This window comes from Antennarius striatus, chromosome 24 (assembly GCF_040054535.1).
Source record: "Antennarius striatus isolate MH-2024 chromosome 24, ASM4005453v1, whole genome shotgun sequence".
NCBI classification, from domain to species: domain Eukaryota; kingdom Metazoa; phylum Chordata; class Actinopteri; order Lophiiformes; family Antennariidae; genus Antennarius; species Antennarius striatus.
Window position 1 is genome coordinate 612,501 of NC_090799.1, and position 27,808 is coordinate 640,308.

At 47.4% G+C, this 27,808-nt stretch overlaps 4 protein-coding genes across 12 annotated transcripts in view; 1 reads left to right on the plus strand and 3 right to left on the minus strand.

Moving 5' to 3' along the window:
* Positions 1–964, minus strand: part of LOC137591241 (E3 ubiquitin-protein ligase HECW2-like) — a 13,582-nt gene extending 12,618 nt beyond the window's left edge. For all 4 annotated transcript variants that reach the window (XM_068309125.1, XM_068309124.1, XM_068309122.1 and 1 more), the window contains exon 1: positions 408–964. In XM_068309125.1, coding sequence (XP_068165226.1) covers positions 408–801 — 394 coding nt within the window. In that variant the 5' untranslated portion in view covers positions 802–964. The remainder of the gene's footprint in view (positions 1–407) is intronic.
* A 5,625-nt stretch (positions 965–6,589) lies between these two features.
* On the minus strand, positions 6,590–12,813 carry gtf3c3 (general transcription factor IIIC, polypeptide 3). Of its 4 annotated transcripts, XR_011034649.1 has the most exons (20): positions 12,523–12,813; positions 12,214–12,280; positions 11,761–12,095; positions 11,557–11,680; positions 11,288–11,479; positions 11,050–11,215; positions 10,823–10,970; positions 10,573–10,741; positions 9,602–9,702; positions 9,356–9,527; positions 9,067–9,269; positions 8,818–8,919; positions 8,603–8,735; positions 8,294–8,519; positions 8,150–8,204; positions 7,932–8,067; positions 7,656–7,780; positions 7,424–7,576; positions 7,147–7,341; positions 6,590–6,812 (listed from the first exon to the last, which is right to left on the minus strand). XR_011034649.1 is itself a non-coding variant. In XM_068309269.1 (19 exons), exons 1-19 carry the CDS (start codon positions 12,613–12,615, stop codon positions 7,219–7,221), a joined length of 2,823 nt encoding a protein of 940 aa, XP_068165370.1. In that variant the 5' UTR covers positions 12,616–12,813; the 3' UTR covers positions 6,590–7,218. The 4 variants fall into 4 exon arrangements, 1 of the variants encoding a protein (XP_068165370.1); XM_068309269.1 differs by having other exon boundaries at positions 6,590–7,341; XR_011034651.1 differs by lacking the exons at positions 6,590–6,812; positions 7,147–7,341 and having other exon boundaries at positions 7,439–7,576; positions 7,656–7,766.
* A 990-nt stretch (positions 12,814–13,803) lies between these two features.
* LOC137591601 (adenosine receptor A1-like) lies at positions 13,804–16,207 on the plus strand. Its single transcript, XM_068309698.1, has 5 exons — positions 13,804–13,858; positions 14,649–14,854; positions 14,932–15,066; positions 15,139–15,323; positions 15,404–16,207. The coding sequence occupies exons 2-5, from the start codon at positions 14,681–14,683 to the stop codon at positions 16,014–16,016; spliced, it is 1,107 nt and encodes a 368-aa protein (XP_068165799.1). The 5' UTR covers positions 13,804–13,858; positions 14,649–14,680; the 3' UTR covers positions 16,017–16,207.
* Positions 16,208–16,470: 263 nt separating this feature from the next.
* The window catches only part of dmd (dystrophin), a 129,386-nt gene continuing 118,048 nt past the window's right edge, over positions 16,471–27,808 (minus strand). For all 3 annotated transcript variants that reach the window (XM_068308880.1, XM_068308881.1, XM_068308882.1), the window contains 11 exons: positions 27,306–27,472; positions 25,907–26,018; positions 25,163–25,299; positions 24,779–24,817; positions 23,762–23,827; positions 22,243–22,308; positions 21,015–21,173; positions 20,271–20,514; positions 19,912–20,026; positions 19,540–19,629; positions 16,471–18,320 (listed from right to left, as the gene is read on the minus strand). In XM_068308880.1, coding sequence (XP_068164981.1) covers positions 18,202–18,320; positions 19,540–19,629; positions 19,912–20,026; positions 20,271–20,514; positions 21,015–21,173; positions 22,243–22,308; positions 23,762–23,827; positions 24,779–24,817; positions 25,163–25,299; positions 25,907–26,018; positions 27,306–27,472 — 1,314 coding nt within the window. In that variant the 3' untranslated portion in view covers positions 16,471–18,201. The remainder of the gene's footprint in view (positions 18,321–19,539; positions 19,630–19,911; positions 20,027–20,270; positions 20,515–21,014; positions 21,174–22,242; positions 22,309–23,761; positions 23,828–24,778; positions 24,818–25,162; positions 25,300–25,906; positions 26,019–27,305; positions 27,473–27,808) is intronic.

The window sequence follows — 27,808 nt, forward strand, 5'->3', positions numbered from 1 at the left end:
CCCCGTTACCAGTCGCCCCCTCTCTAACAGCGCCATCATCACGCCGTCTTCACGACAGACGGATGGAGGGATGGATGGAGGAGAGGAGGAACAAACGGACGATGGAGGATAAAAACTACGGGTCTGAAGAAGTAGAATTTAACGACCGTTTAACCAACCCCTCAGAATGAGTAATAAATGGAATATTTAGCGTTAGCATAGAGAACCTGCGGCGAGCAGCCGTCCAATCGTGTGTCGAGGATCCAAATTTGATGAACACATGTTTGAACATGAAAATAAAACCATTTTAGAGCCGCAAATATAGATGGATGTTAGCTTATCTGATCAATAATCGAAGGATTGATTGATTATAACAATAGATCTTGAATGCAGAATGTCCCATGTTTCAGTGGGGGGGGTTAGCTCACCGATGTGGTACAGTCCGATCCAGTCGGTGGCGTCCACTTCCTCCTTGATGTCCCAGGAGATGACCAGGTGGGGGTGCCCTAGAGTCAGCTGATAGGTCGACGCTGTGAGCGACGAGCGGCTGTCCGACGTCACCAGGTCGGTGTCGCTGTTGGCCCGCTGGAGCCCCACCCCCGTTGCTTCCGGTTGGCTACCTGACGCTACGACGGAGGAGGATGAGGAGGCGGAGCCTCCGACCGCGCCCTGCGCCGATAGGCTGCGGAGGTTGTCCGGCCCGATGGTGTACGGCCGGCCGTGCGGCGTGCGGCGGCGCACCGCCAGCAGGTGCTCCCTGGCGCTGCCGTTGGTGGACGACGGGGGCGGGGACGAGGATGAGGCGGTGGCGGCCATCGCCATGGTTACCACAGAGGAGGAGGAGGTGGAGAAAGATGGAGGCAGGAAGCGGGGGGGTGACGAGGAGAGCTGGGCGTGGTGATGGTGGTGCTGATGGTGGGGCTGGTGCCCAGGGGGAGGATGGCGATGGTGGTGGTGGTGGTGATGATGATGGTGGGGGGAGGACGGGGGAGAGGAGGTGGAGGATGACTGGGGGCGGGGGCGAGGGGGGAGGACGGCCGTTGTGAGGGAGGGGCGAATGGTGGAGGCCAGGTGGGCGGGGCAAATAAAGAAGAGGGAGGCGGGTGGAAGCTGAGGAGGAAGAAGGAGACGAGCCGACGGGAGAGGAAACCGACGAAGACGAGCGGCTGGGGGGGGCGAGAGGAAGAAGAAAAGCCCCACTGGGGTTCTTTTGGGCAAGGCACTTCAGATTAGCCCCACGGGGCAGACATGCTCTTTGCCCTTCTGTCTTGATTCTACCTCCTCTCCACGGGGAACGTCACTCCATTTGCCCCCAGAGACCTGGGACAGGCGTTCATGCCGAGTCAGCAGCATAGCAATGCCTTGCTCAAGGGCCACGAGGGTCCTCCATCGCCCCCCCGGCCAAAGCCATGAAGGTGAGAAAAACCAGGAATCAGGGATGCTTCTGCCGGTCCGTCCGAGGAGGGAGGGGTCGGGAAGGGGGGGTGATGATCCGATGGTCCGGAGAGGAGAGAGGTGAAGGTTGGAATCCTGCAGGAGAGACAGACAGATGGGGGGGGGGTGAGGAGCTGGAAAATCTGGGCTTGTCCTGCTGTCACAGGAAATACACTCTGAACAGGCTGTTAGCTATTAGCATCTGGTTAGCAATCGCTCCACGACCCCAGCAGGTGACACTGGTTCCAATGTTCTACCTTGAGGGCTAACAGCAGGACATTCAGCCCTGCTGACTGCATTCATATAAATGTTTGAAGCTGCAACTTTAGGACAAAGATAAACCCTCCATCCTGCGTGGAAATAAAACCGTCCACCTTACAGGAAGCACGTCGGTTGCCATGGTGACGGGCAATTACACCAAACTCATCAAACCTACCCCCCCCCCCATTGTAAAGCTGAATGGATGCACACTCACACTCAGGCATGCCGCGTCTCTTCTGTAATGCTTCTAAATTAGCTTTACAATGCGCCGCTGACAGCGAGGAAGAGGGAGGGATGCAGGAAGGGAGAGAGGATGTGAGAGTGATAAACCCAAAGAAAGGATGGAGGAAGGGACTAAATTATGGATTATGGATGATTATTGAGGAAATGAAACCGAATAAATGAAGGCAAACAAAATACACAGTTTGATTTGTATTTGTCTTTCGTATTTGTGTTCATCATGTCAGAATTAAAGGACAAATCAACAGCTAACTGCGTCTGCCGTCTGAGAAGCGTTTCTCAACCAATCAATACGGTTATCGATCACCTATACAGCGAGATCCAGCCACAAACAGTCACTCAGGTCACCTGGGAGACGGCGACAGCGAGCATCGCTTAGCAACGTGAGTCTAAAAGGAAAAATACATGCATTTGTGTCTATTAGAGGAGCATTCCCAGGTGGAACGCGGAAACTAAAAGGAACATGAAGCGAAAAACACGCCACAGGAAATGATCCTGATGAGATGTGATGAAGCGTTCGTACAGAAATACCCAGAATTACGACTGACGTGTGAACGCGTCACAGGAAATATTATGGGGAGAAGGTGAGTCAGCCCTTCCTCTAAGAATCACTCATTTAGGTTTAAACCAGACTGGACAGTTTTCTTATTATCAAGCTAAATACTATCATTAGCTGCAGTTAAAAAAAACCCACTGGGGGGTAAGTGTCCTTCAGACAGCAGCAGGATTAAAACAGAGAATGGGAGGATTTACTGTTGACAGAATGCTTTCTCTAATCCGCTGCATCGCCACACGGCTCCAATCTGCAGCTGGAGGCCCGTCGCCCTGACAACGTTTCCATCCAGCTGTCCAATTAATTCGAACCCAGAGGCCTAAATATTAAAAAAATAAATAGAAAGTTACCTGAACTACAAAGATTTCTCCTCTCATGTCCCGTCATCTGCAGAGCTCTCCTTCAAGAGTCTCCTAGCATTATCATAATGGAGACTCTAGAAGCCCCGCCCCCATTCTTTTCACAGAGTCGACCTTTGACCCCGGGCTAGCCTCGGCCTTACAGCTCAACATTCCACTTCAGGCACGCACATAAAAAACTCCTCCTGGCTTTGCTCTAAACTTTTTCAAGTCGGAGCCGAGAATCACAAAACTTCACCAGAACTTGAAGATCAAGACAGGAAGAACTGGACGCTAGTTAGCACAGGATGCTAAAATCACACTGCATATATTATGAATTCATATCTTCAAATGGGATTTTAAAAAAATTACAAATTACTCCAAATGCAGTTATGGAGAAGAGGAACAATTAAGTGCTTTTAGTTTGAGAGGAATTGAAATGTTGGTCTGTTGTTCTTCACACAGCCACAAGGGGGCGGTATTCTTTGGCGTTTGCATTTGGCTTTTGCCTGAGGTTTGACACGTGTTTATTATCGGGGCTGAAACATGTCGTAACAAACCAACATACTTTCCCGCTACTTAACCCGAGCGCTGTGAAAATGTGATGAACACAGGTTGATTAAAAGGTTTAGCAAATAAAAAGAAGAAGCTAAAAGAAGCTAAAATGCTCTGAATCAAGGAAGCTTAAAAGGAGCTCAAAACTACATCGAAGCTGAGTTTAAATTTCTGGGTGTGCTTCATTGATAAATGCCAGGAGATGCTAACAAGGCTAAAGCATTGTCTCGCGCTGCACAACATTTAACACTTACTGCCTTCAAACATCAAATTCTTATTTTGATTAAATGAAGATAGAGTTTCCACGTGGGCTTCGGCACCTGAAGCCGCCCTCTGACTCACAGCGACCCTTCCTGCAGCAGCAGGAAGTTATTTATAAGTGGTGAGAAGTTGTGACTAAATATACACGCGTGAAAAGAAACCCAGACGCTGACATCAATACGCTGCCAAGCAGCGAGGACGGCGGCGAGCGAACGGGATGCTAACGTCCTCTGAGGGTCCAAAATGTTTTGGCCCCTCTCTGATCGGAACAACAAATTAGAGGGGCTATTAAATTTAAACTGCATATCTGGATAGGGCTGCTGTCACACACACACACACACACACACACACACACACACACACACACACACACACACACACACACACAGTCCTGAAATAGCCGTAGCGTGATTGGAGAACAATGAGGCGGTCCCGTCAGAGGCGACAGCTTCCTGCCCCCCCCCCTCTTACATTCCTCTCTGTGCCAGTTTGTGCGTTTTTGTGTCTTGTGTTTGTAACCCTGTGGAAACAAAAGCGTCCAATCGGGAGCTCCCACTGCTCCAGGTCATGACCAGTCTAAATTGAGGGGGTCAAAGAGATGCCTGAATAATTTGGGAAATATGCAAACTCATGTTCTTGGCGGGTTTTGCCAGGATTCTCATATTCGTATGTTAAATATGAACCACCAGCAGCCGTAAAATACAATAAAATGCAATAAAGTAAATACTATACCTGGAAATTTAACAAAAAAAATATTTATATTTGTATTTTGATAAAGAATTAAACTATATTTAAAATGTTTTCTCTGACAGAGCCAAGCTAGAAGCTAAGATAACTGGAGGCGGATTACTAATAACAATAACATGCTGTAAAAAAAACTATTTATTAAATATTTATATTTTTTCAATATTTTTCATCTAGATATATTAGATATATTATTAAAAATCTCATTGTAAAAAATATCCATATATCTAGATATATTAGGTTTTTTTTTTAAATTAGATTTTTCTTTTGGAGTAAATAAAGTTACCTCAGAGGTACTTCCGGTTGTGGATGAGGCCGTTTAAAGCCGGTGGTCCGATAATGAAAGTGGGGTCAGATTTCAGGTCAATAGGCCAAAAATAGAATCAATACCCGGGAGAATGACGCTGGGATGGCGATGACAGGAGACGGGAGTGTTCAGGCCGCTGGATCCACGCCTGTCCAGCGGGTATCAAGAGGAATTTAAGGCCTTCATCTTTACCGGATGCCATTTCCATCATCCGACATCCATCATCACGCACCGGTGGGATGCGGGATCACACACTATTGTATGTGTGTGTGCGTGTGTGTGTGTGTGTGTGTGTGTGTGTGTCCACAAACCAGGACCACCAGCCCACATTGTAGTTGATTATATTCAGATTACAATAAATCTATAAAAGCAGGGCAGCGGAGATGAGCCTCCTGTTGTTGCGGCGCTGATCTAATTTGTTTGCGCTCCCTGATCTGATTTACACACATTCACTTTTTTTTTTTTTTTTTGCGGGTCAAGCAGGTTCCATCGATTATTGTTAGGGAGATTATTTTTATGTCAGAACCTTCGATTAATCAGAGTATGACTTCATCACCAGTCCGGCTGGAGGGAGAGGAGCAGACTGATGGGCGATGCAAACACGACAGGATGAAGATGTGTCCGAAAATGCACGAAATACACCGATAATCAATCAATGCATATCGATAAAAGACACGACATTTACCTGTCGACTGCAACCCCTCCTGCATACCAAAAACAGCCCCCGAATAAGTCGCTTAATCACGGAAGACGGAGCTCCATACGGCCCCGGGGGTTCCACCGACCCTTCCTCGGCTTCCTAGCAGGATCCTGCGCACCGGAGCGCGGTTCGGAGCGGCGTGGAGTCTCGGTGGAAGCGGAAAAACACCTCCTTTAAAAAAAACCAGAGCCAGATTTCTTTCTTGTCGCTTCTAAATCATGGCTGCGGGTTCCTTCTCCCCGCAGCGACGCTGACTTGTGCGTGATGTTCCGGGCTCATATCTTATTTATTCGGCTGGATCCTCCTCCCTGTTTCCGCTGCTTGATCCCCGGCTGTCGACGCTCCTCCGCGGCCGACCCAGAGGAGCTCATTCCGGTCAGAACAACGTCTCATTGCCCGGTCGGAACTTTTTTATTGATATTTTTTTTAAAATCCAGGCCTTGTTGTGTCAGTCCATGTTTACGGAGCCCAGCATCAAAATAACTGGTTTGACACCTCCCACCACCAACACCCCCTCTTCGAGGATCACAGGTGGCCCAATCTGAGGTTTGGGGACCTCAAGGGGGTCGCTGCTTGCAGGATTTACAATCTTGATGTAGCAGAAATAATTTTAATTACAAAACACTCGAGGATTAGGATTTTAAATCTGTTGTGTGTTTAGGAGATCTTCTCATTTAATCTGATGGGCGTAAAGGGTTAATGGCATGGATTGGGAAGGTATTTGGGGCCCCTCTCTCCCTCAGAGGCCCCACAGAAGCTGATTTACACCACTAAGGAGCCTCTTGTGTCCCACTCTGCATGGATATCCTCTGGATTTGTTCATTTTTTCTGAAAGGTTATTTAAAAGAGTAGAACCAGCAGAAATCTCTAGGGGGCGGTGTCGCACAATTCAGGCAACCTGCGATGTTTGTTTGCAGACATGTAACAAAAAATGTGGATATTTCTGAAGAAAACACGTTTTTTATTTTTATTAATTTTCATATTTCCTGCATACGATTTCACAAACTACGAGTATTCTCGCTGTTCTCTCTACTGCCCCCCAGTGGAGGCATTGATGCCGATGCAAAGACCGTAGATCACTTTTGTTTACTTTTCCTTCCAGTTTTTAATGATCAACAGAGTTCGTGATGCTCTGACCTCCAAGAGTGCTGGATAATTAATTTTTTTAATTTCGTGTACGGATGCAAACATTCTCCAGCAAGAAACAAACAAAGCCGGTTATTAAATTGCTTTATTCGATTCAGACGCACACGTCTGGTAGCTTCTCTGCTGTTTGTGAACACATTAATCAACAACTGCAGAGGGAGGGCTCACAAACAAAAGCTCTGCCCCCCTTTCCAGCAGCCTGGCCTAGATGGAGTGCAGTGACCCAGCGAGGAAACATCATGAAAGCAGACGGTTGGGATAGGAGGGGGGGAGATTAATCCCACCGCCTAATCTCTGCAGCAACAAAGGAAAAAGTCTGTCGGTCCGTCTTTTAGTCACACATTACTGTAAAAAAATAATAATCACAGCGCGAGATTTGTCCAGAACATTACACTTAGAGTACAAATTAGATATAAAAATAATCTAAACTCAATCATTCTCAGGTATTTTCTGAGAAAAAAAGTTTATTTACAACTCATATTTATGTAACAGCAGTCAGGATTATCAAATCACTTTCCCACATATAAAATATATGTGAAAAAAGATAAATCAACATAAATATATATAATAACACAAACATATTACAAAGTCATGATCAAATGTTTTCAATTAGTTGTAAAATATTGACCTATCTTTGTTGAAATGCACCAGTTTTAATGTAAACTTTGACCACAGACGATGCAGGAACTTGTGTGCATCTTCAAATCACGCAGTGCGTGTTGATGACCTGTCGGGCCATCTCCACGTTCCCGCTGGCCTGGTAGATGAGCGACAGGTTGAAGGCGATCTCCTTGGTTAGATCCACCTGATCGTCCGGGATGCCCTGCAACAAAAGGAAGGGGCGTCTTTTAAAGATGCGTTCAGGCGTCCGACGGTTCGGTGGTGCGTTCAGGATGCATCCGTACCTCCAGACGCTTTCCGGGCAGCGTCAACGCCTTCTGGTAGTAATGTATGGCCAGGTGCGTCAGCCCCACCTGGTGCAGCGCCCGGCCCAGGTTGTACATGCTCTCCTGACACTCCCCACGCAGCTCCACATACCGCCGCAGGAAGGAGAACCCCTGACAGACACACACACCTCAAAATAAGACTCCGGTGTGTGACAGGTGCTAACAGCTAAAGGCTACGCAGATGACTTACCTGCAGCACCAGCGCGTGACGTTTGGTGACAAACTTCTGGGACGCCATGTGGAAGAAGGTGAGGCCTACACACAGGCTGTGGAGCGGGTTAGTGGGGTGGGTCTGGAAGGCCTGAACGTACTGGCCTGACACCACACACACACCCACACACACACACCCACACACACACACACACACACACACACACACACACACACAGCGTCAGAAAGCGTGTTAGGTGAATGGAAGTAGAGAACTGAATTTTGTTTGTGTGTGTGTGTGTGTGTGTGTGTGTACCCAGGGCGTGTTTGAAGCTCCCCGACACCATGGCGTTGTGTCCACAGAGGACACACAGGGCGTGGTTGTCGGGATGCTTCAGCAGCAGACGCAGGCAGAAGCGATGGTGGCGCTGGTGGTGGGAGGTTATGGTCAGCTGGGGGGCGGGGGGGGGGAGACGTCAAAGACACTCCTTTAGTGGAATTACGTTTGTTTCTTCATGTCGGATCAACACACACCTGGTTGAAGATATTCCAAAGCTGAGGTATATCCACGTTCTCCATCATCATCAATCTGGAGGGAAAAGAAAACCAGACGGGAAAGAATTATCAACTGACAGAACCCTCCTCACCGCTAGAGGGCGCCGCTCCATGCAGGACTACCTGATGTAGTTGTAGGCCTTGCAGTGGTTGTGGTCCAGGATGGTGGCGGACAGGCCGAAGAACTCCATCTCCTTCCTGCGGGGCTTGTTGTCGTAGAAGGAGTAAAACTCCATGGCGGACTCCACCAGAAGCTCCGCCTCCTCGTAGCGCCGCACCTCGCACAGCGTTAGCACGCAGCTAACCAGCAGCTGCCACCAGTCCTCTTTGGACAGGACATTGGTCTTTCCTGAAGCACAACCAGACAATGACGTCAGCGCCTTGTTTCACATGCGTGACAGGAAACACACACCCACACACACACACACACACCGGTGTTGTCCAGATAGGCGGCTTCTTGATCGTCGATTTCCGGCAGTCCGTATTTGACCTTCACCAACCGCAGGTGATTTTCGCCGGACACAGTTACGGAGCGCACACACACTTTAGCTCGCTGCATGGCTACCTAAAACACACACACACACACTCATAAGAACAAGAATCTGCACACACACCTCAGTGCATGCAGGTGTAGTTGAGTGTGTTACCTTCAGCAGCATGGAGATCATGGTGATGGTGGAATCCAGGTAGTCCTGTGTTTGTCCCTGAGTCTTTTGCAGCGTGGAGCGATGCAGCAGCAGCTTTAATTCCTATCACCACACACACACACACACACACACACACACACACACACACACACACACACACACACACACACACACACACACACACACACAGATATGAGTGTTAACACACGAAGACACTACTGTTGTGTAGACGTACACACAAATCCTTGCCTTCTGCGCGGCGGACGAGTCCTGCGCCAGGGTTTCGCTGTCATACATGGACTCCAGGGCCTTCAGGGCGCGGTCCGGCCGGCCCAGCTGCTGCTGCAGGGTGGCCAGGGACAGGCGGGCCTCCAGATGGAGCGGCGCCATCTCCACCACCTTGGTGTAGCTCTCTGCTGCCACCTCCATGTGTCCCAGTGCCTTCAGACACTCTGCCAGGGACAAAACGACACAAAAGGTGATTCTTTATGTCGTAACGGACTTGAGAAATGACTGTTTGCTTCCCGTTTGGTCCCACCTGCGTGACGGAGCCACACCATGGCCAGGTTGTACTTCTCGGATATGACCAGGCTGGACAGCAGAGGCAGGGCAGACATGTACTCGCCGTGCTCCAGGTAAGCCTCGGCCACATCCAGGTACAAGTCTCCAATCTCCTCTGGACTCTGTTCCATCAGCGATGCCACCAATCCCTACGAGGAGGAACGTGAGCGGCAGTGCAACACAACAATACTGTTGCTATGACGACCTTGTTACTCCCGTTTACCTCTAGGGGTGTGTCCACATGCAGGTGTATGAGGCAGACCATCAGCTTGGCCCTCAGGTCCACCGGGACGCTCTCTGGAACCTGGACGTCCTTGATTTTACCTGGAGGTGCAAAGACGGAACCAAAGGATTAGTCAATATGCAGATGATACCATCCTTTACGTTTCACTGTGTCGACCTCCTTCTTTTGCTTTTGTGTTAGATTTAATACGAAAACTTATTGACAGACCACAGAATGAGACAAGAGGAACAAGTAATCCCTGAGATACTCGGAGAGATGTCATTTTGGGACATTTATAATTCATGTCTTTTTTTTGCAGAGACATAATTTGACAGGAAATTATTGCGTCAATGTCTGTAATCCAACTAAGAAAAGGGATGTGACCTCTGCCTGTGTGAGCTAATTCTGCCTCTTGAATGAAAGAACACAAAAGGTTTTGTTTCTTCTGCTCTATACGACACAACTGGGTGAATTGGTGCCGATGCATGAAAGGCAGTTTGACAATAGTGCAGAACAAAAGCATTTCTTTTTCTTCAAGCAGGCTTTTATTGAAAAAGCTGACATGTCCTCCCAGGGTCACGCTTTTCAAAGGAATTGTTATCAGATAAATAATGAATGAAGATACTTTCTAAGTCAAAGATTCCGGCATTTAATGAAGGCTGTTGCTTTGGAAAAGTATTTTCAGTTCCTCTTCTTGTCCTTGATTAATAACCAATCTATCTACTGTTGTTTTAATGTTAGCAACCTAGCATCTCATCCTCAGCAATGTTTAAATTGCATTAGTCAAATGTGACGAACCGTGGATCAATAGTACCATGAAGCTGCTTTAATGGATCTGCGATTGCTGCTCTTCCACACACCTGAACCTAGCATGTAGCACATTAGCCTTTGGTTTCCATGGTGAGATGCAATCGTTACAAGTGGGCCAGTGTTATTCCCTTTTTGCACAGTATTTACTTAAAGTGACAAACCATTCTCCAGCGCCGCCAGTTCCTCAGCCATTTTCGGTTTTGAGCTTTCTTCTTTCTTCTGTTCCTCCTCAGGCGTTTTCTCCGGTGCTTTCTCTTCCTCTTTTGGCGCCGCGACGTCCGATTCGGGTTCATCCTTGAGCAGAACTACACCTGCAAACTGGACCAAAACCTAGAAAACACACAGGAAGTGCATTAACATTAAATCTACTTCTAACTAACTTCTTCTTCTTCACTGAATACCAAGTCGTACCTGCAGAGCTTTGTGGTACTGGCGGCTGGCTATGTACAGCTCAGCCGCCATGTTGATGAAGTCATCACTGACCAGGCGGGAATGGCGCTCCAAAGCATCCTCTAGAATACCCAGAGCTGCAGGTAAGTCGCTGCTCTCATAGTAACTCCTAAAGAAGACTCAGATGTGAGGAAGAGATCCAACATTCGGATAATCGGGCATTTTTTAAAAGATAAATCTCAGCTAACTTGGCCATGTCTTTTGAGAGCTGCATAAAATGCTCCCCATCCTCCAGCGGCAGCAGCGACAGGATCCTGCGGTAACCGTCCATGCAGTGTTTCTGCTCCCCCAGACGCAAGTGGAGGTTGGAGCGCTCCCACAGGTAGCGCACGTTGGTGGGGTCGTACTTAATGGCTGGGGGAGGCGGGAATGGGGAACGTTAATATCGACGGCGTGGTTGAATTGTGCCTTAACTGTCAGACTGACCCTTGGTGTAACAGACGATGGCCTGTCGGATGTTGCCCTGATCCAGAGACATCTCCGCCAGTCGGATCCACTCCTCGCAGTCGGAGGGGTTGAGGTGGGCGGCGATCAGACCGAACTGCAGCGCTTTGTCCATGTCTTCATCGTCCTCGTAGATCATAGCCAACGTGGAGAATGGCTCATAGGCCAATGGGGCTGGACGATGAAGACGATGAGTCGCGTTTGGATTCTTTTACGATAGATAATCTGTGCTCCAAAACGTTTCTTCCCACCTTGTCTGATGATCTCCATACACATCAAGATGGCGTCCTCTTTCTCTCCCCTGGCATAGCGGATGTTGGCCTCTCCCATCAGGCCTCTCAGCGCTCGAGGTAGCTTGCTGCGATTACGCCGCTCCTGCACACACATAAATTCAGATGTAAACACATTTAAAGAGCCATGAGAACACACCCCGCACGCTCTTCGCCCCTCCTCACCCTCATCATCTTCTTGTTTTCCCGATCCAGCTCCATCTCCAGCGCAAACACTTCCCCCACCGTCAGGTCCTCATCCCCATCCTGGTCCTTCTTCTTCCTGCGTCCTCTTCCTCTCCCTCCTTTCGCCCGTTGTTTCCACTTCTTCTCTGCCTCCTCCACCCCCACCTTTTCCCGCTCCTCTTCCTCCACCTTGTAATCCTCATCATCTTCGTCATCAACATAGCTCAAACTGTCCTCCTCCTCGTCTTCATCTTCTTCTCCTGAAGATAGCAGTTCATGTATTTCTCCCAGCATGGACGCAAAGGCCATCTGGACCCCTGGACTGACACCTTCATCTGAAAGGAGAGATGATTAATTCATCCTAGGTTTTGCCTCTCAGGATACACCAGCAATGCAAATAAACCCTGATCAGTGAACCTACTAGTTATTTTCTTGTGAAAAAAGACGTTTTACCTTCGTTCCCCTGCGTGTGTGCTGAAGTAGACGGCTGAGCGTCATCATCCACCACTTCAGATGACAACTTTAACCCGAGAGATGAAAGAGAAGACATTTTAATACCTAAACAACAATTTCAGATATAAATGTAAGGGTTTTGTTTTACTGATGTTAATCTGTGGACTCCTGTTCCACCTTCTGACATGACAACAACTGTCAACAATAAAACGTGCTTTAGCAGCAGCAGCTAGCTAGCTAGCTATGTATTTCTCGTCGCTAACGTCACTTTGAGGTTCCAGCAAATATTTTTTCGCGTAATTTCTTCACCTTTGCTTTCCGTTCATCCCTCCGCTTGTCAAACTCCTCAAAGGTTATCCTCCCCTCCAGGTAGTCGATGAGCTCAGCGCTGAATCCTGACATCTCTGCCTCCGGCTGAGGCTCCCGGACGGACCGGATGTGACCCGTCAAACCCACGCGCGACGAATACTAATTTTATAAAAGCAATAACACTACATTATGAATATAAAAGAATATAAAATTATAACTGCATATTAATATAATGTTTTAGTATATTTCGTGTCTCGTAAACACCCAGCGCCCAGCAGCTTCAAACGCATATCACGTGACTTTTAACAACTTCCGGGTCAAAGTCAGGGAAACGACAAATAGTTTTTTTTTCTCATAAAACTGCAACTGTGTTTAGCGACATCTAGCGACAGAAAGCCAGAACACGTATGGATGAGTTCTTATATTGGATTGCATCCAAACATACAATGAAAAAGAAAAAAGGGAGTTAAAATAATTTTAGTGGGTATAAATATTTGATTATAACTAATTAGGATATATAAGTGAAGACTTTAAAGTTGCCGGGAACTGATGAAGAAAGGAAATAAAACAATCACATTCATTAAAACAAAGTTATTCAGATTATATATTAACCCACCCTTATTTGGACAGGACCAACATATCAATTTATCATATGATAGAATAGAATGGTGCTTTTAAAATAATGCAAACATGCTTTAAATAATTGAGATCAGTTGTTCAAAGTAATTATTTTTCTCTCAATATTTAAAAATAAAAGCATGAATAAAAATAATGAGTATAATAATACTTATAAATACTATTGCAAGATGCATTTTCAATACATGACACTACCTGTAACTGGTTATTATTAACTGTTTACTACGTCACGTCATGAACATACATTTGGTTCTGATTTTAGCTCCACGATTTGCAAAACATGTCCAGCTTCCTTTTCATTGTTCTTTACCACAATGTCACTGTTCTAGCTTTTGAAGGAGTAGCTCAAGCGTGCATAATTTAAATTAAATAAAACCTATTTGTTCTGTCAAGAGATCTACGTCAAAGGAAATCTGCTTATCCATTTTACCCAAATCCCGTAGTGGTGTGGCAACTGCTGCTCTTCATTCATCAGACCTGTCACTGACGTATTCTGCTTTCCATCTTTTATCTGCAGCGCTAATAGGAGAGGGTGCAGAAGAAGAGAGAGGGGTGGAGGTGAAGGGTGGAGCAGGGCTTGGTTCCATCCCACCGGTTGATGCTCCTCCTGCCTCCTTCCCCGTTCCCCATCAGTTCATTTCTTCCTCTGGATGGTCTGGACCTATAAGTGTGTGATGACAGCAGCTGAAGCCGACCGCAGGTGAGTCGACTATTAAAACCTGTGTTCTTTATCCACCATGTTGGTTTACATCCTTTAAATAAGAGCATTTGTTTCAGTTGTCAAGGGCCTGAACAAGGAAAATTATATAGAAATGCAATTTCTGCTGCTTTTTATTCTGCTTGGACAAGCATGGAAATAACAGCAATAATCATAATAATAAAGTGTTGTTTGTTGTACTTTATATAATTTAAATTCTCCCCCAAACAGGATTTCCCCTCCTAGCTGTTCTTCATTGAGTCTCCTTAATGGCCATCATCCATCTATCTACATGTGTGCACAGCAACCAGCAGCGGCTCACGTCCCTATCAGCGCCTTAAATAATGAACACTTGCTTCTGTTTGTTGTTTTTTGCTTCTTATCAGGAATGATTTTCATGGCTCAGTTTGTTCGTCACAAAGGCTGCAGACGCAGCTTTATCTCGCCGCTCCCTGCTTTCATATCTCCTCAGACAGAAACAGGTTTCACACACACATCGGCTAGCCACGTGCTAACTGGTTAGCCATTTTTGCACAGATTGTAGTTTTTGGGGGTTTTTTTTTGTGCCTGGCAGGATGGAAACATTCCTGCATGCTCCATCATGCCTGCAGGACGCCGAATATTTAATGAGAACCAATGCTGCTGATCAGATTCCACTCATGTCTAACTTGTTTGATTTGAATAATTTGTCTGACTTTAACCCAGATTTCTTTTTTCTTGACCTCCATGTGGTTCCTGATATTCAGTAGCTCTAACCCCTGGAATGCTTTTCTATCCCTTCCTTGATTTCCAGGTTTTCCATGACCCTGGAATCTCCCTGTCGTCATGAACGTCACTCCTGACTGCTGCAGCGTTCACACGCCGTACGTTTCCCGCTTCCAAGGCCTCTACATCGCCATGGAGCTGGTCGTGGCCGTGATGGCGATCGGGGGGAACTCCCTGGTTTGTGTGGCCGTCGTCCACAACAGGAGGCTCCGGACCGTCACCAACTACTTCCTGGTGAGGAACTCTGTCTGGAACGTTCCACTCAAACGGGAAAAAAGGTGTTTCAGGAACATTTTGAAGTTCTTTTCTAGATTTCTCTGGCGATGTCCGACATCCTGGTGGGGTTGGTGGCCGTTCCTTGCGCGGTGCTGACGGACTTGGGGCAACCTCGACACAACCTGCCCCTCTGCACGGTGCTGCTCAGCATCCTGATCGCCCTCACACAGGTGGGGGCAGAACCAGATCTCTGTCGACCAAACACCTCTAGGGAGTCTTAACACCCCCCTTCCTCCCTCCAGATCTCCATCCTGAGCATGCTAGCGGTAGCGGCCGAGCGCTACATGGCCATCCTGCTGCCCTTCCAGTACCGCCGGGTCATGAGTCCCCGGAACGCCAGGCTGGTCCTGATGCTCACCTGGGTCACGGCGGCCATCTTTGGCTGCGTGCCCCTCATGGAAACACGAAAACGACCCACCAACTCCAGGTAGGAGGATGAGGAGGGTGAACGATCGATCGATCGATCGATGGATGGATTGAAGGAAACGTAACGTGCCTCTCTTCCAGCTACTGCATCTTCTCCTGCGTGGTGGACATGACCTACATGGTCTACTTCAACTGCTTCTGCTGCTTCCTGCTGCCGCTGTCGGCCATGTTCGCTATCTACGGACACATCTTCATCACCATCCGCCACCAGCTCCGACGCATCGCCGTCGCCAAGGGGACGGCGAAAACCGCGGCGGCTGGCGGGACGGAGGACGCCGGGAGCTCCTCCTCTTCCTCCTCCGGGGGGACGACAGGCGGAGGAGGAGGAGGGAAAGCGTCCGGCGTTGGGTTTGTCGTGGGGACTGGGATCACCACGGTTGGGCCTTCCAGTGGCTCCGCCCCCACGACGACCAGTAATGTCCGCACGGGTCGCGAGCTGCGTAAGGCCACCTCCCTCTTCCTGGTGCTGTTCCTGTTCATGATGTGCTGGATGCCCATCCACCTCATCAACACGGTGCAGCTGCTCTGCCCCCACCACCACGTGCCACTTCCTGTCTCCCTGGCGGCCATCTTGCTTTCCCACGCTAACTCCGCCCTCAATCCGATCCTGTACGCCTACAGGATGAGGTCGTTCCGACGCACTCTGATCGGAATGTGCAGAGGATTGTGGGGCGGGAGGCCGAAGCCTCAGTAGTGGGGGGTAGGAAACCCACGATTTAGATGGACCAATGGCGGACCTCGAAAGGCGACGATGCAAACATTAGGAGCTGCTGATGTCATGAGGGGTTAGCCTAGCTGGGTTGAACGCAGCAGCTGGCTAAATTTTTTTTTGCACAGTTCTATGAGGCGTTTTAGCATCTTTCAGCTCATTGTTTTGGTTTTGTTCAGCAGCAAACGGGTAAAGTTAGCTTTTAGCAGCTAAATAGCAAAAGTATAGGACAGATATAGAATATCAGGGCTTAAACTGATGAAGGAACGTTTCTTCTATTTAATTGTTTCTCTGAGACTTTTTCACTTTGGTAAACAAAATGTAAATAAAGTTTAAATTTACTATTTATATGCATTCGAGTTTTTGGATTCTATTTGTGTCTTTATTGCAGTTTTGTTTTTCCAGGTAGATAAAAATAAACACAGGAAATCAAGCAGGAGTCGACATAACTGCGTGCTTTATTGATATACAGTAAAGCATTTTATAATACAGTAGTAAGGCATATATTTGGTGGAATCTGATATGTTGTGAAGAATTGACGTGTTATTTGAAAGATGAAAAAAAAACAACTTGAGAAATAAAATAAAATTCTGGATAGAAACGAAAGCCGGCCAGACCTGGTGAGTGGTTTAACGGAAAATAAAGGATGGGCTTTGTTTTAGCCACACATGCTAATATGTTAACAGCTGACACAGCACAAAAAGATTTTAACTAAAGACAAAACACACAGAAAACAAATCTAGAACGTCCCAGGTGTGACATTCGCGCACTAAAATCTCTAAACTCATAAATCTGATTGGATCCGAACATTCAGGCCAGAGCTAAATATAGAATATCTGACATGACTCAGTCAGCCAGCAATAATCAATTAATAATTAATCATCGACAGGAGAGGGGGATCGGGCAGAGGAGTCGCCTCCGGACTGGACTTTGATTTCACACGAGGTAGAGGTTTTTGTTTTTATTTTTATTTTCTGTCACCCGGCTTTTAAAACGCAAATATTTCTCTGCTTAAGTTGAAAATCTGAAATAAAACCACCAGCCTGGACGAGCAGCGTGGTTTATAAAGCTGTACCGTTTAAAAGACGCGTCTCCGTGGTGACGCTGAAATTAAATGATCCAGTGCAAATCAGGACGGATATTTTTTTTTTTTTTTTGTCAGGCCCGATAGAGATCTGAAAACTCTGATGAGTGACATCACTGGTGGGCGTGGCCACAGCCTGATTCACCTCCAAATTCCTCTTAAAGTACCCTGTATAGATTGTTGTAAACAAAGTTTCTGGACATTTTCCATATTTCTCATCCCTAAAAAAATGTGCAGCGTAAAACTTTACTGGGTGTGGCTTTAAAGGAGGGGCGTGGCTTGAAAATGAAAGGGGCGGTCCTCAGAATCGGACGAAATCTCGAAAATAGTATCTTATTTGGTAAATTAATTTAAATTGTTGGCTGGTCTCAGATCTGCATCGGGCCTCTTTAAAAGGAAAAAAACCGTTGCCATGGAGACATGAACAACAGGGAAGAATCGTGAACGTACGACAGATGGATGGAGAAAATCAGTTTTAAATATGACGTGAGCTTTTTCAGCCAGAAGATAAAAGAAACCGGGAAACGTAAAGTGGAAAATTAGGCACCACCACCACCACACGCAAACGCTCACGCAACCTCACGCACGACACACGGCGAGGACCCCCGCATGACCCCCACAGGAGTGTTGGGTATTATAAAGACGTTTCCTTTAGAAAGCACCCTTTTGATTACAATCATTCTCCGTACAAACGCTTCGGCCGCTCCCCGAAAATACTCCACCGCGCCGAACGCTCTCGTTTAAATGTCATCTCTTTGCCCCGCCCACAACCCCGACTTTAGTTTTATACAATTGCATAGAAGTTTAAAAACCAGCCTGTTAATAATAAAACAACTTCAGGACGTTTTTTTTTTAAGAAACTACTCAAATCTACAAGTTATAGTTTTTTTTATGTCGGTTTTTCTGTTTTTTTGCGCGTCGTTGCACAAACTGCAATCCTTCACAAAAATAGACGTTATATATATTCTCTTTGTAAACTGTGTTTCCGATCCAGTTGTTTTGACTAGAAAAGCATGCGACAGGGAAGTGGGAGGGGTTAAGGGAGGGGTTTGGGGGGAAAATGGGGAGGAGTTAGGGGCGGGATCATCAGAAGGGCAGGGCCTCGTGCTGTTCGGCGCTCTGCTCGTCCGTCATCACGCTGACCAGCGACTCCATGGCTCGGCCCAGATCGTCGGCCATGTGGAACAAACTGCCAATGGTGGGACCTGGGGGGGGGGCAGTGGGGTGGGGGGTAAATTATTTATTTTCTGCTTTTTAAATCTCTTGAAACTTCATATAAAATTACGTTTAAATTTTAAACTGTTGCACAAACAGAAAACAAACCAGAACGTGACTGAAGACAGAAAGGAAATTGACAGGGAAAGAATTTAGAAATACACTTTTCCAGAGGGGGGGGTGGGCGTGAGGTGGAAAGGTGAGCCACTCACCTCTCAGGGGTGTCCCCGCCTCCCGCCTGGCTCAAAAGAGGAAAGGAAGGAAAGAGGAAAGAGGAAAAAACAGTCAGCTTGGAGTTCATGATAGAGAAAGAAAGACGAGTGGAGGACGAGAGCAGACGCTTCAACCGATTCAGCAACTTCATTTATTACTTTTCTGCAAAATTCCTTCATTATTTCATTTTAATACAAACTTTATCTAAAAATTTTTTTTAAATTATGTTTATTTTCACGTCCATTAACTTGGACGGTATTTGCCGCGTGCTGATTGGTCCAGATGAACATCAGACGGAACACACCAGCCAATCAAACGCCGTTTTTAAAAACCTGTGAGACTCATTAGCATGAAAATAAAAATATAAAAAAGATTAAAACATGAACTGAGGTGAACATTTCTTTCTTCTTCTGCTGATGCAGCAGCTGTGAAGCGACTCCCGCGTTCTGATTGGTGGATTAACGACAAACAGGAAAAGGTCATTGAGGGGGGGTTCGTAGCCTCTGGGGGAGGCGCTTTCTGTCTGTTTATTATTGTCCTGCTCCTGACGAACGGTTTCATTGTTCCTGATTGCTCAAACGTGTCACCCTGACCTTTGCTAGAGACCTGAAGACAGCGAGGCGTTCACTGAACCTGCGTAAAAACCCGTTTTGGGAGCAGAGGATGAAACTCATTAATTCCTGGGAGCAGCCTGAGGAGTCCGACCTGCGTTTTTTCACGTGTCGGGTTTCTTCAGGCGCCTCTCACCTCAGAATGATCCTAACAGGTATCTCTGTGCTAATTAGCAGCGTTAACTTTTAATGAGATCAAATCAGGTAACTTTTCCATTTCCTCCTCGTCAAACGCCCCCAGGAAAGCTTCGCTTAAAAGGGTTCATTTCATTTTTTTTCTTTTTTCCTGTCCTGGGGGGGAGGGGGGGACCTGCAATTATTGGCGTATCACAAACCCCCCCCCCCATTCCCAGACAAGCTGCTGCTTGCGTTCAGGTTTTCCTACCCTGGCTGTGAGGGAAGGAATTGTTGAGCTGCTCCATCACTTCCTCCAACCCAGATGCATCTTGGGAAGGGCTGGAGAGCTCGTCGTCACCTGCAACAGGAAGATGGTAAAAATAACGGCAGGTCGCTGTGTGTGTGTGTCTGTGTGTGTGTGTGTGTGTGTGTGTGCGTGGGAAGTGTGAACACAAATGAAGTGAAAAATAGCACAACAATAACGTCTCCAGAGCGACGGATCAGACATCTCTAATTACATTCTCCACGCTTTTCAAAGGGTGGATGCAAATTAAAGGATATACTGTATGAGTGTGTGTGTGTGTGTGTGTGTGTGTGTGTGTGTGTGTGTGTGTGTGTGTGTGTGTGTGTGTGTGCTCACCCATCGTATCAGTAGTCTGGCTGGCCGCCACGCGGTGCTGAGGGAGGGAGGAGTCGGAGCGCTGAGAGGAGGTGGAAGGAGAGGACAGAGCTGTGCCGTTCACCTTGGAATCCGTCTGACACACACACACACACACACACACACACACACACACACACACACACACACACACACACACACACACACACACACACACAGAGTTTAATTACACGAGTCAAAAATGAGGCGACGTCTGAAAGTGATCTTTTTTGTGTCTCTGAGGTCATCGAGTGACGCCGGCGCCGCCTCCGTGCGCTAACAGCGGCTAACGCTCGGCGCCGATCCATTCCGTGCCCCCCCCCCCCCCTCAGCGCAGGTACCTGCTCCAGCAGCTGTCGCAGCCGGTGCAGCTGGGACTCCAGCTGCTTGTTGTGGTCCTCCAGGATCTGCATGCGGGCCTCCAGGCGGCCTTTGTGCTGCCGCAGCAGTTTGGCCTCGGCGATGAGCTCGGCGTCGCGGGCGCTCTGCGGCGACACCGGCAGCATCTCTGGCGGCGACGGCAGCGGCGACAAGCCCTTCCTGTCGTGAGCTTTCTTCAGACGGTCGTACTCCGACTGCAGCTTCCTGTCGGGACAGGAAGCATCAAACGCCCGCCGCCGAGGAGATCAACTTTTGTCTTATTGCTTCAAGAGGGGACGTCGCCACGGCAACGATATGATTAAAACCGTCACCATCAATCACACCCGATGCACGAGGTCACTTGTTATATTTTTCCTTCAGATTAGCTCACGTTAGCGTTAGCAGCTCTCACTGATTCATTTGTATTCCAGGACTGATGGAACATGAAGGGGGTGGGGTGGGGGGGTGGGGGGGGCATTTGTTCTTGGATGCCCTTAAAAAGTGATTCGGTTACGGGAGGGGGGGGGGGGGGGGTTGAGATTTGTCTGGTTTAATTATGAATATTTCTAACGTCCTTTAAACTCCGTCAGAAAAACACATCAATCCAAATTTTATTCCCCTAAAAGCTCCTTAATATTATTATAATATTATTATTATTATTATTATTGTTGTTGTGCAAATCCCCCCCCATGCAGACACCGGAGAAGCCCATCCCGTCCCCTGACCTGTTCTCCTGCTCCAGGTCGTTGAGGACCCTCTCCAGCTCGCCTTTCTCCTCTGTTTCCATGGAGATGAGGATCTGGGCGGGGCTGCGGGGCTGGCTGAGCGGGGAGCCCTGGTTCAGGGACTGGCAGTAGTGCTGGATCAACATGTGCTCGTCGTCACTGAGGGAGGGGGGGGGGGGGGGGACAGGAAGTGAGTGGACGCAACGGGACGTCACCACAGAAGAAGAATGTAACAGCGCGGACGGAGAGAGGAAGAAGCGATGCTAATTTCACCCCCCGACCAATCAGATGCAGGCTCGTCTTAGCAGGTTAAAACCCAACTTCTCATATTAAAAGTAAAACACACAACCACTTCCTGTTATCTGAAATCTTTGCGATTAAATTATCCGGATGAGATTTGTAATTTAAATAAAATCACAAAGTCATGACTGGAAGCTGCAGCTGCGAGCGACAAACGCTGATGCTTTTAATTGCCCCCGGGGCTGATTTTCTGTATCAACGCTTTTTTCATCTCTGTTATCTAATTTCCGTGCGTGCAGAGCTGAGCAGCGGGAAGACGAGCGGAACGGCAAAATGGAACGATTTGGACCCATAAACTGAAGAGTGTAAACAGGATTTACGAGTTCGGGGTCATCGGGAGGCTGCAGACGTTAAAGATGTCTGCCGCTTGAATCACGACGGGATAAAGTTTTGAATATGAACGGAGGAGAGCGTTTAACGCCACATCCTGCGCCGTATCGATTCGTCTTAATCCGATCACCTCTGCAGTAAATCTGATGGAATTATTCAGGAGCGGAGGTCGACTTTGCAGAACTTTGACCCCTGAGCTTCATAACGGGAGGATTTACTGCTTCATCCACCTTCATTAACCTCTGGCGCAGGAGAACGAGCCGCTGCATCGCCAAACAAACACTGAATAAATGTAATTTATCCCTCATTAGCATCACAGCCAGTTTTACATTTGTGTTCCTCTCTCTGTCCAGAGCAGAACTTTATTTAAATTATAACATGTTAGCATTTTAGCAGCAGAAGAAATAGATTCCTTTAAAGGAAAATACTGCATAGGCTGGACTTTATAAATCATTTCTATCAATTATAAATGTGATTTTATCCCAGGTGTTCAAACACATTATTTAGTGTCACATCACAACCAGCCAATGAGCACAAAGGAGACGGCACACATGAGCCAATCAGTGAGTGAGGCGGGGTTAACAGAAGCAGTTCTCACATGCTCTCATTGGGCGAGATGCTGTCATTCAGATAAGAGCCGTTACGGTTCTCCATCTCTGCTAACCTGGGGAGGGAAGAGACACACAATGAGACGCTACCGTTGGAACAGGAAGTTAACGCTGGAAACAGGAAGTTAACGCTGGAACAGGAAGTTAACGCTGGAACAGGAAGTTAACGCTGGAACAGGAAGTTAACGCTGGAAACAGGAAGTTAACGCTGGAACAGGAAGTTAACGCTGAAAACAGGAAGTTAACGCTGGAAACAGGAAGACTAATAATTTCGGGGATCAATACAATTAATAAAATTTAAAAATGTCAAACATTAAATTAGAAGGGACAGGAAGTGAGGTCATTATCTGGAACGCGGCGTTCGACCGCTAAAAAAAGGGCACGAACGTCTCGGTTGTGCAGGTCTGTCGCAATTCAACAAAAAAAGGACCGCCCAGAGATCTGGGGGGGTTTATCTGCCCCGAACCCCAAACAGTGTTTAAGCAGATGGACTGTGACAGATGTGATCTGCCCCGGCCGGTGTATTTGTACTCATAAGCTGCTGCCGCTACAGAAACTAGCGATAACCTTGTGCTTTTGGAGCGTGTCGCTCCCTCCAGGCTTCATTAGGTGCCCCCTCCCTCACCCTACCGCCCCCCTCCCGTCTGCTGATGATGTCTGAAAGCCGTCAGATCCACAGGCGAGCGGCGTCAAACGCTCTGACAGGGATCAAACGCTCCATCTGACTCCAGTGATGGGATGTCAACCCCCCCCCCCATCTCTACCACCCCCCCACCCCCTCGTCCCTCAGCTGTGAAGCAACGCTGAAATGTTTCGGTGAATGAGAGCTGATTGAGTCCGGTACCGACTAGGGGGGGGGGCTTTTGAGCACACATGCTAGTTCACGACCTGTTAGCTGCATTAGAAGATGCACAAGCAGCCAATCACAGCACAGCACGACCCCCCCCAACCTCACAGCGGCTCATCGTTAGAGGGATGTTTGACATTTCCTTCCAATCTTGCGTCATTTTCTTCCTATTATTTTAGATTATTCAGCATTTATTTATTTATCATTTATTTATCATTTATTTATTTATCATTTATTTATTTATCATTTATTTATTCATTTATCATTTATTCATTTATCATTTATCATTTATTTATTCATTTATCATTTATCATTTATTTATCATTTATTCATCTGATGGAGCTGCTTAAATAACCACTGCAGTTAAAAAACGCTTCAAAATGAACTTTCAGGGTACAATAAGTCCATCAAGGTGTGAATATGACTGAGCTCCCCCCAGAACTGCGTCAACACAGAACTGGGCCAACCAATCCCCTGTGAGTTAATGGCTGCATGAGCAGAGGCGGCGGCGCTGGGGGGTGGGGGGTGGCAGGAAGTGCTTTCGGATTGTCTTCAAATTCATTATTCCACATGGCATCAATCAAAAGTGTCTCCTCAGCCTCAGGAGGGGTGGGTGTGTGCAGGAAGGGGGGGTTTGGCGCCGGACGTGGGCGGAGCCTCACCTGTTGGCGTAGTGCTCGATCCGGGTGTGTGTGTCGTCATGCGAGAGCTGGGGGGACGATCCGGGTCTGAGGAGGAAAGAAAGACGGAAGGAGAAACACAAAGACGTGAAGGAGGGGAGTCATCCAACACACACACACACACACACACACACACACACACACACACACACACACACACACACACACACACACACACACACACACACACACACACACACAAACACACACACACACACACAGGGGAGCGGCAGCACAAAGCACAGAGGTGTGTCGGCGTGAAGCGTCGGGTAAATAAGCTGCGGCGCTCGCTTCAAACGGCTCCACGGATCTGAGGCGCCGCGTCTCGTCTGCCGACGCAAAGATCAGCGTTTTGACATCATTACCCAGAAGCCTCGGAGGAGACGAAACGGCGTTTTTTCCTGCGGCGTTTTTAGTCCTTGGGAAATTAAGGTTTGACTTTTTGAAATGGGTAAAACTTCCCTTCACGAGGGCACCTTCACATCCACAAGTTTCCTCCGCTCAGACGAGTTTCCAGCACACAGGAAATGAGAAACACACACCTGTGGAGTGGCGGGAATGATGGCGTCGCGTTTAGCACGACGCTAACGCCACGAGACTCATGGAGCTCTGATCGGAACTTTAAGAGGCTTACGACATTTAACCTCACTGACACGGGCGTTAAAATCACCTGCTAAGTTTAGAAAAAATATATTCTAGTGTATTTAAAAGGTGTATTTACTCAGTAAGGATTCTACCGTTGTAATAAGAGCTTAAACTGAGTTGGCCAAGGTAGCACGGCTAGCTTTAGCCACATGCTAACACTGTAAGGCCTCATAATGAGGCTAAAAAATGGTCCAATGAGCTTGAATGTTTTGAAAAAGCATATTTTTAATCTTCACAAAACTTAAACTCATAACCTGACAACAAAACGACACACGATGAGTGTGAAATGGGGGGGTGGGGAGTGTGTCGTATAGTGTGTGTGTGTGTGTGTGTGTGTGTGAGCGGGGTACTCACGCATGGTCTACGGGCCAGAAGTTGATCAGAGTGACAGGACTGCAAGACAAGAAAATGGGAGATGATGACACAGGAAGTGGAAGGACACTGCACAGCAAGGCATGATGGGAGCTGCGGTATGGGAGGCAGCGGGATGACGGAGGGGGGGCTCACACATAGCAACACACAATCACCACTGATGAAAGATTGATAACTGATCAGTCGTGTGTATGTGTGTGTGTGTTCTTCTTGAATTATAATGACGGATGCGAGAGGTCAAAGGTCGCGTGCACTTATTTAAATAGTCCGATTCCGACTAAAACGGATTGGAACACACACCGCTGCACAAACACAATGGTTGTCGTCTGGATTCAGGTCAGATGTGTGTGTGTGTGTGTGACTCACGTCTCCATGTTGTCCCCCTCCAGGATGGTCTGGACGGGCAGGTAGCCCATACGCGGGTGTTTGGCGAAGTAGCGCTTGGTCCTGAACTTGTTCTTCAGCACCTTGGCGAAGTCGCGGACGTCCTCCCCCGACGTGGTCTGGAGAGACGGGGGGGCACAGCGGCAGCGAGCTTTAAATCCGACGCTGACGTGTCCATTAAAGCTGCCGTAGCTAATCTGTTAGCATCCTCAGGCCCACAGCAACATCAAGGGGCCAAAGCTAGCATGGGTTAGCAATTTACGCAGCGGCATCTTTGGACACACACTCGATTCATGGAGGAATTCGCAAAAAAATCTGCTAATGTGGCGACGTTCAGTGAGGTTCATCGGCCGTCACATCCTCTACCTACCTCTACCTTGCTCGACCTGCGAGAACGGGACGACTTTCAACCGTTTTTTTTTTTTGTTGTTGTTGCTTTTCATCGCCAAACGACAATTATCGCACATTATCTCAATCTGGCTGGTGCTGCGGATTCGAACCGTCGTTTTTAATTGGGGTTATTATACTTCCTGACTGAAATAAATAAAAGGCTCGCTGAAAGTGCATCTGCGACGATACAATATATAATTGAGAGAAATGAACCCGCTCTCGTCCTCAGGCGAGCTTTCAGCACAGATCTGAGCCCATTGATGCGTCTTTACTACATAAAACCTCCTCACATCACATTCAGGCTCATAATATTTGTATAAATACACGTTTTCCTACCGGAGTGCAGTACTCCACCATCGGGTACTGCATCTTGTGTCCCTTGGCGACGCGACCGGAGAAGAAGCAGCTTTGGCAAATGTCATAGTTGAAATGTTTGAGGCTCCGGTATCTGCAGGGAGGGAAAGATGGAGAGAGAGGAAGAGGAAACGGGGAAAGAAAAGGAGAGGATGAATAAAAAAGGTGGAAATTTACAACTGTGTTTCCTCCACGGTCGGAGTGGTTAACATTCCTGCAGCCCGGCGCCTAAATGAGAAGCGTCTCCTCCAGCAGCGGGGCCTCATTAACATTTACCACCACTCGTCTCATGAAAGCGCCGACAAACAACAGATTAGACACACCTTCCTTTAAGTGTCCCATCCTCCAGCTCCAGAAAAAAAAAGAGAGAGAACAGAAAGAAAGAGAAAGAAGCATCTCCTGGGATTGGTGAGTATTTTAAAGGGATGAGGTTACAAATACAAATGTGCTTCTGTCGTTCTAATCACATCATCAATCATTCATTCAGGGGCTGTTTTACGGCCCCGGCTGCTGGTGTTGAATTAGATTAAGGCAACAAATAGGTTCACGAGCTTTTACACAGCCGGAGCCGCGGTGACAGGGAGCAATCTGCTTGATAAAACGGGCGAAACTAATGCGTTTTTATTGGAATAATAACCTCCAACAAAGAGCTTTTTGGGTCTTGAACGTGATGTACAAGAGCGCAGCGGTGCTGTTTTATTGTCTATTTTTAAATCAGTGGGTAAATGATGCGTAACGCACGTCAGAACTGATGTTGGGACGCTGATAAATAGAAAAATGCGGCCAAAAAAATATAATAAAAGATGTTAATTTTATGTCACATGTTGAGTCCGCAGTCAGTCAGGGATGAATTAGCATGCTGGATTATGAGACGAATAAACAACTTTTAGGTGCGCCTTATAACATCGTATTTAAATTCTTCCGCTTTGCTCGATATCACAAGAACACGACCCCCTCCCAACAGATCAATTCTCCCGTTCTCAATCCATCACGTTTAAGCAGATGCTTCTTATTTCAAACATTGGTATAAAAGAGATCCGCGGAGCCGACCGGGGAGCCATCGCTCCTCCTTCAATTGTTCCTGAACGCCAGGCATGAAATAGAAATCCCTGCTCTCTTCTTCTACTGTTTAAATAAAGGAATTCTGCGGGGACGGGGTGGGGTGGGGGGGCTCGCTCCGCTTTAAAGAAGAAGAAACGTCTCTTCTGATAATAAAAAAGGATGTTTCTTTCTCTCTGGCGGTAATTGCTAAATGGTGACATACGAGCGTATTTAAGGGAACATATGGGCGGCGGCTGCGCTATAGATTAAACATTGATCTATTCCAGCAGGAGGAAAAGATCCAAGTCCCTTTTATTCCACTATTCCTTCACAAACCCACCTGAACCCTATAATGGGACACTCCTTGCAGATGTTACACTTGGCCTGATGCTTGGCGGTCTCGGCGGCGGCCACACGGTGCAGGACGGGCAACCAAACCATGGACTGGGGCTCCAGACGCATCCAGTCCAGGAACATGGCGGCTTCCAGCTCCGGTTTGTTGTTCGCCTGCGAAGGAGACAAAAAAAACACGAGCGTCACAAAAAGATCAATTTTGGCGTCATTCTACTTTTTTCTTGCGGTCGAGCCAAAAATAAAGGCTAGTCTGATGAATCTTATTCCTCTGGGCGAGAGAACCGGATAGTCGTCCAAAATCTGTAACGTGAGCCTCACAATCTTTGACAATCTCGCTGCCTCAAAAACTCACAAGGTCACAGACGGTGGATAAAGTCACTGCGGGAAATAATCCGAAACAAATAAAACCCAGCCTTTTTTTTTTTTTTTCTGTCCTAATCTGGAAAATAAAAGAGTTAGACTCAACAAAAACAATCAGGGACAACATAT